General features: G+C 33.4%; 1 protein-coding gene across 1 annotated transcript; it reads right to left on the minus strand.

The window, feature by feature from the left end:
- Positions 1–5,651: 5,651 nt before the first annotated feature.
- LOC130949841 (lectin-like) lies at positions 5,652–6,356 on the minus strand. The gene has a single exon (XM_057878456.1). It carries the CDS (start codon positions 6,354–6,356, stop codon positions 5,652–5,654), a length of 705 nt encoding a protein of 234 aa, XP_057734439.1.
- Positions 6,357–6,984: the final 628 nt, after the last annotated feature.

Genomic DNA, 6,984 nt, shown 5'->3' on the forward strand with positions numbered 1-6,984 from the left:
CTCATTATTTAATTAATTTCGGTTAGACCGGGTATTACATCATGGGGACCCCAAACAATGTAATTATTGAAGGATGTTTATCTACTCTTTAGATGGATGTTTCTTCTTTAAACATGTGTTCCATAGCTCTTTAGATGGATATTTCTTTGTATTGTAAATAGATTTTTCTAAATTTAGGATTGCGGATGTTCTTCATTATTGATGGATGTTTCTTTTTTCTTTAGAAGGATATTTATTTTATTGTACATGCATGTTTCTTAGTATATGGTTGTAGATGTTTTTTTGTGTATACGATTTGAAATGATTTCTTCTCGTTACTGGATCTATATGAATAAGTAGATTTTTCTATTTAGCGTTAGTAGACGTTTCTTTTATGATTTGGGAGTTTTATCAGGTTTTTAGACACTTATTTTTTCATTTATTGAATATTTTTATTGATTTATTTGTTGTTTATTGTTTTGATTAACTGGATGTTTCTTTTTTATTAATCGGATATTTTTTGGTATGAGTGGATCTTTTGGAAGTCATCAGATGTTTTATTTTCAATTTATTGGATGTTTCTTTTTTAATTAATTGGATGTTTCTTGTACCGTTATTCATGATTTTTAATTTTTATTATATTTACCATCAGGCTATAATATATGGGTGGAAGGATCTTGATATGATTAGAGAGGCTGTAGAAAAAATGATGATCGATAAATTGAATGTAGATGTTATCCAGATCTACATGAATGAAAGGATATAGATGTGTAATCATTGGACAGTCCTATCTCTTTCTCAACTAAAAAAAAACTTTGTGAACAAGAGAGAAGGTGATGTGGTGATCGACGCGCTGTGAATCGTGATGGGAGAGGCACTGCGGTGGTTGGATGGCATAGCTGCTAATGTGAGGGAGTGGGGTTGTAGTAGTTGTCTTTGCTGCTATGAATCGTGGAGTGTAAAAGGGGTTGCAGTGGTCCGGCGATGGTACTATCGCGAAGTGGAGTGGGACTGCGGTGTTCGGCACTGGCGGCGGCACACGAGGAGGAAGCTGCGATGGTGGACGACCTTTGGTGGCACTGCACCTTGCTGTGGTTGATGCTACGACGTTGTTTCCATTGCAGTGCAGTTGAAGCAGAAGGCGTGAGTGTGATTGTAAGGGATCTGTATGAATTGAAAGGCGCTGTGGGTGTAGGGGGTTGTTTTGTTTTTGTTTTTGAGTTATCCTAGTGAGACATTTTTTGTTGCAGAGGGTTTTTGGGTCTAGTCCGATAAGAGCTGGCAGGAGTTGACTAGACCCCGTGTTAGTTACCTAGCGGGATTGTAATCTAAATTCACTACAAGAAAAAGTAATATTTGTAACAAAAAAAAGAGTTGTTGCAGTATGTCCCGTTACAAAAAGTTTTTGTAATAAAAAATGAAACTGTTACAATTCAAAGTAATATTTTGTAACAAATATTTTGTTACAAAAATCAAAATTCGTTACAATAGTGATAACAAATTTTGATCTTCAAAATATTTTTGGTGACAATATATTTTTTTCTATCATAAAATTGTTACAAAATATAACTTGATTTTGTGACTTTTTTTTTGTTACAAAGGCACAATATTTATTTTGTAACAATTTTTTTAATACAAATTACATACATAATTTACCAAATTATTTTTTAATTAATTGATATATTAACTACTTTATTGAGCAAGTCAACATTTACATAATATGTAAAAACATAGATAATTCAATCATGCTTCATTTAACTAAAATTATTTTAAAACAAAATAACATTAATGTCTACATTGATTAGTTCTACAAGTTATATTTCTTACACAAATTCAACCAAAAGTTAAAAGTCTAACATAAATTAGTGTCTCTATAAATCAAAATATTCTTGAGTCCTTTAGGTAGCATGTTGTCACCATTTTAGCACTCCTATAAATGAGAAAAACCAAAACAAAAAATTAAAAACAAGATATAACACCAATTACAATTTTTTCCATTAACTTCTATTCAAAATTTTTAGAAAAATTTTGGCAGAACTTCCCCTAAAACTTGGATATTTTCACCGTCTACGGTTCCATCAATAACAACTAATTCATTACTTTTTTCTCAGCCAATACACAACTAAATTTATCAAATCAAATAATAGGACATTCGTCATTTATCAACTATGACACAAGTAAAATGTAATAAATAGATCCATATACAATTAAACTATACTACTAATATATGAGTCATCTATGAATATGTACTAAGACCATAAGCAATTTTAGAGATATCTTTAATCCAAAAAAACACAAAGCAATACCCCAAAACTAGCATCCATTTTTGTTAACCTACCATTCATTTCTCCTTTCCTTTTTTATTTTGGATTCATGTGTTTGATTTGACTTTGATGAAAACCCCACACCAAGGATCTCAATGTTGTTACTTAGTGTCAGCAATAAACAAGGGGAATTTGACAAAGGTAAAGTTCAGAGGTGAAAACATTAGAGGTGAGGGAGATAAAAGAGGGCAACATCAACAACATGAAGGACCAAGGCTCAGAAGTCAGAACCGAAACTACAGATCAAGAGATTAATACTAGTTGTGGATGGGGTCAAATGAATGAACGTGAATGCATTGAATCAGTCATCGTTATAATAATAATAAAAGTATAAGAAAGGGAGCATGATATGATATAAAAGAATACAGTTTGGGGAAGCAAATAAATGTTCAGTTTTCCCAAAAACATTAAAATGAAAATATTGTATTACTCTCATAAGTCACAACAGTAAAAGGATAGTTGGGGATTGATTTAATCATAGCAGATGCATTCAAAAATTAATTTATTCACCATTAATTCTTGAGGATAACCCCATGTCAATTCTTTTTCTTATTTAACTATCATAAAAATAATATATGAAGTTTACTGATTTAACTAACAGCACTGTGATACCTGAAAGGGACTGCTTTCTCTATTACGATAGATGTGGTTTCACTAAAAAGAATGAGAATGTTTTTTTTTCTAGCCAAAAGACAAACCAATAACTTAAGTCTATTTCTTTTTTTAAAAGATAAAGTGCCAAGCTATTTGAACTAAACAAATGTTTATCATATTTTTTAGCAATGCGTACATAGTACACACCCAGACAAGCTAACGTATCTTCTAAGATAACATCAAGGAAAAACTGAATTAAAACAAAAGGAAAGCTCATAAAACAAAATTAGAACATAATTGTTAATAGAGTATTACCTTAAACAGAAACAGAACCAAATAGTCTCACCACATGAAACGAAGCAGCAGCGATCTCTCAACCGATCAGGCGGCAGCTCTGGCAGTTACCTCCAGTGACGGCGGCTACCAGAAGCTCCGGTGGTGGATTTCCGAAGACCAGAGACACAACGACACGACTGTAACAGAAATTAATGACAACAATATTCCCAGAAATTAAAGGAAATCAAAATCAGAGGGAAGAACGCCCTTACCGGCAGTGGATCCCAGCGAGGCAGTGCTATTTTCTAACGACAGGGGCACAGTGACGCAACCCATAATAGCGGCGACGACAGTGACTCCATGAATGGCGACTGGGCACAGCAGCGCGAATAGCGCCTCCTCCTTTTCCCTCGGTCTTCCTCCCTTCACGCGTTTGTCTGTCCTGCGCATCCTCAGTGTCGTCCATGATGGAAGATGCGACAGCGGTGGAAGCTGACAATGACCCGCTCGCAATGAAGACGACGACGGCGGCGGCTTCCTTTGGCGACCGCAGAATGCGAACTGATGGCAGCGATGGAGGCACACCAGTGCTCCTTCCTCGCACAGATCTTCCTCTCGCTCAACGTCTCCCCCTTCCTGATGGCGCCGCACTCCCTCTTCACCCTCTCCTTCTCTTGCTCTCTGATTTCAGCTTCCCCATTTCTTTTCCTTTCTTTCCCTCTCCGTTCTTCCCTTTCTCTTACCAAGTGTGTGTTTTTGTGTTGTGTGTGCATTTGGAAAAAAGGGTTGTGGGGCTTGGGAGGATTTAGGGTTAGGGTGAGTGACATTGAGTGAGTGAGTGTGGGTAGGATTAGGGTAAAATTAGGGTTAGGATTTTCAATTTGAGAATTAGAGTTTATTTTTAAAAAAATATAAAATTAGATATTTTTGTATAAATTGAGATTTGATAATTTTAATTAAATTAAGATATAGAATATTATATATTTATGAAAATTATATAAGTTTTATTAATTTTAAATTTAAAATCTCATCACTTTGATTTAATTATTTTTTGATAAATAATTTTTTGAAAATAAAATAACGAATAATTATAATAAATCACAAATAATTTATTATTTATTTTTTAACAACCAGAAATTTTATATGCTTAATAATGAGTGTTGGGTTATGGTTGGTTTAGAATTTTACTAGAGAGAAGGAAAAAATTAGACCTCTATATTTTGTTCTTAAGGAAGTTTTTCAAAAATTTATTTAAATGTAAAAATATATTAAATTTCTGAGTGATAATGAAACAAAAAATAATATTTGTTATAAATTTATCTTAAATAAGAGAAAGAGGGTCACCCAGTGAGCAGTTTTGCCTTCTGCAATGAGTAAAAATTATATATTAGTTTTATAAATTTAAGACTTGAATATTAGTAAAAATTATGTTAGTTTTATAAAAAGTTATAAAATAATATATACCATTTTTAAAAATTAATCATTTAATCTTTAATTTTTTATAAAAAATAATTAATTAATATAAATAATATTTTAAAAATTTAATTTTTAAAACAAAATAAAATTATTTTAAAGATTTTAATATTTTAAAATAATTTTTTTTAGTTATGAAAATTCTTGGATTTTGTGATAAACAAATAACTTGTTACAAATAATATTGAATTTTGTGACAAATTAATTTTTTGTTACAAAATAATTATTGTTTTTGAAACAAATGGATATTTTGTTACAAACTATTTTGAACTTTTGCAACAACTTCATCTATTGTTACAAAATATTATAAAATTTTGCAACAAAACACCGTTTCGTTACAAAAGGCAATATAATTTGTAACAAAAAGATTAAATCGTTACAAAATAACAATAAGTTTTGTAACAAATTAGATTATTGTTACAAAACATTATTTTTATGCAATAATCACTAATTTTTATTACAAAAAAATAATTTTTTGTAACAATTTTAAATTTGTTACAAAGTTTTTGTTACAAATGTTTCATTTTCTTGTAGTGATTGGAGATGTAAAAACTGTATAAAAATAACTATCAAGCTTCATCGTATATACCCTTTGATATCTTAAATATTTTGTTGCTCTAACTCATTAACTTTTGGCACTTGATCATTTGTCAATGTAATTAACTAAAAATATAATCTATTCAAAACGATATTTTATATTACTTTTTAAAAGAAGGGGAAAAGGAAAGAAAAACGGAAACGCAAACACAAAGAAAAGCAAGCATATATCATTGAAGACAACAAACTAAACCCAAACAAAGAAAGATGGACGAAATGCACATTGAAGAGACCAATAACAACAGTGAACTACCCTTGCATTATCCATAGTGGCACATCACTTACTGAGATAAACTAAAGACTAGTAGGCTTGTCCTTATTTACTCAAATTAAAATAAAAAACATAACACAATCTGGCGATAAGATAGGAAGAGGGTCGCCTTATTTAATATTCATCGTTGTTCCTCTTCAGTTGGACTTGAAAGTCCAAGATAAGATCTCAATATTTTGCGAGTATTGCCCAGTAGAAGCAGATAGCCCTACCGCAACGTTTTGAGGAAGCTTAGTGCTCAAGTCGACGTCGTAAGAAAGAGTGTTAGGTTGGCTGTCGAGATATGTAGAAACACTGACAGTTATCCTCTTAAGGGCAGAGTTATATGTTATCTTTGCAGTGGTTACGGCTCCATCATGCCAGTTCCAGTAACCAACAGCCGATGACCTGATAGAGTTGATATTAATTCCGATGTGGGGATAACTGGGATCCCCAATCTCGAAATTGGAAAAGGTATCAAATTCAACAACAACAATCTTGTCAGATGCATCGTTAAAGAGGCCGAGAAACTTCCCAGAAGATTCAAGTGGAATTTCAATGTCAGCATTAGCAAGGAAGAAGGCAAGACCGTCACCAGGTCCGGGAGCAAATTCACTACTGTAGGGTTTTGAGATGCGAAAGACGAAGGTGGTTTCAAAGCCTACTCGAAAACCACTGTGGTCGTACAAGTGCACAGGGTCGGAGAATAAAACTCGGCCAACTCTGTTTCCTAGTGGGTTGCCATCGCTGTCCAAGTTGGTGAGTCGAATGACATTGTGATCGGTAATGGTTGCATCTCCTTGGAATTTGATCTCTTTGGAGTTCGTGGGGGAAAATTTGTGCAAGTTAAATGAGACACCCATGGCTCTAGCTTTGTGGCTTTTGGAAATGAAATGAGATGTGAGTTTGGGTTAGGATGCCAAGCCTACCGCAGCAGCTCGGTATTTATAGTGTAGCGATTGGAGTAAGTACACCTTAGCTTCTTAATTAGGTACGTAGTTTCGTATGCATGGCCTCTAACAACCATTAACACAATACGTCACGTCCATGCGGTAACATATATGGTGTCATCACCCCTATCATAAATGCTTCTATGTAAAATACACGTGATTCAGATTCAATTATGGATTTTTTAACATAAGCTGTCAAATTATAAAGGATTATTATAATCTAAGAGCCCTTAAACTAGACTTATTATAATAAGACCGTGCTAATATACACTACAAGAAAAAAGACCTATGCCCACGCTTTTTTTGCTACGCTTTAAAAGCGTGGCCAAAAGTGGTCTATGGCCACGCTTATGTGAGGGTGGCGTTTGAATAGAGATTTTGCCACGCTTTTTTTTGCTACGCTTTAAAAGCGTGGCAAAAAGGGTCAATGGCCACGCTTTTATGACGGTGGCAGTTGATGCGAGATTTAGCCACGTTTTTTTTTGCCACGCTTATAAAGCGTAGACATAGAGAGATTTCAGCACGCTTTTAAAGCGTGGCA

Source organism: Arachis stenosperma, chromosome 9, assembly GCF_014773155.1.
Source record: "Arachis stenosperma cultivar V10309 chromosome 9, arast.V10309.gnm1.PFL2, whole genome shotgun sequence".
NCBI classification, from domain to species: Eukaryota; Viridiplantae; Streptophyta; class Magnoliopsida; order Fabales; family Fabaceae; genus Arachis; species Arachis stenosperma.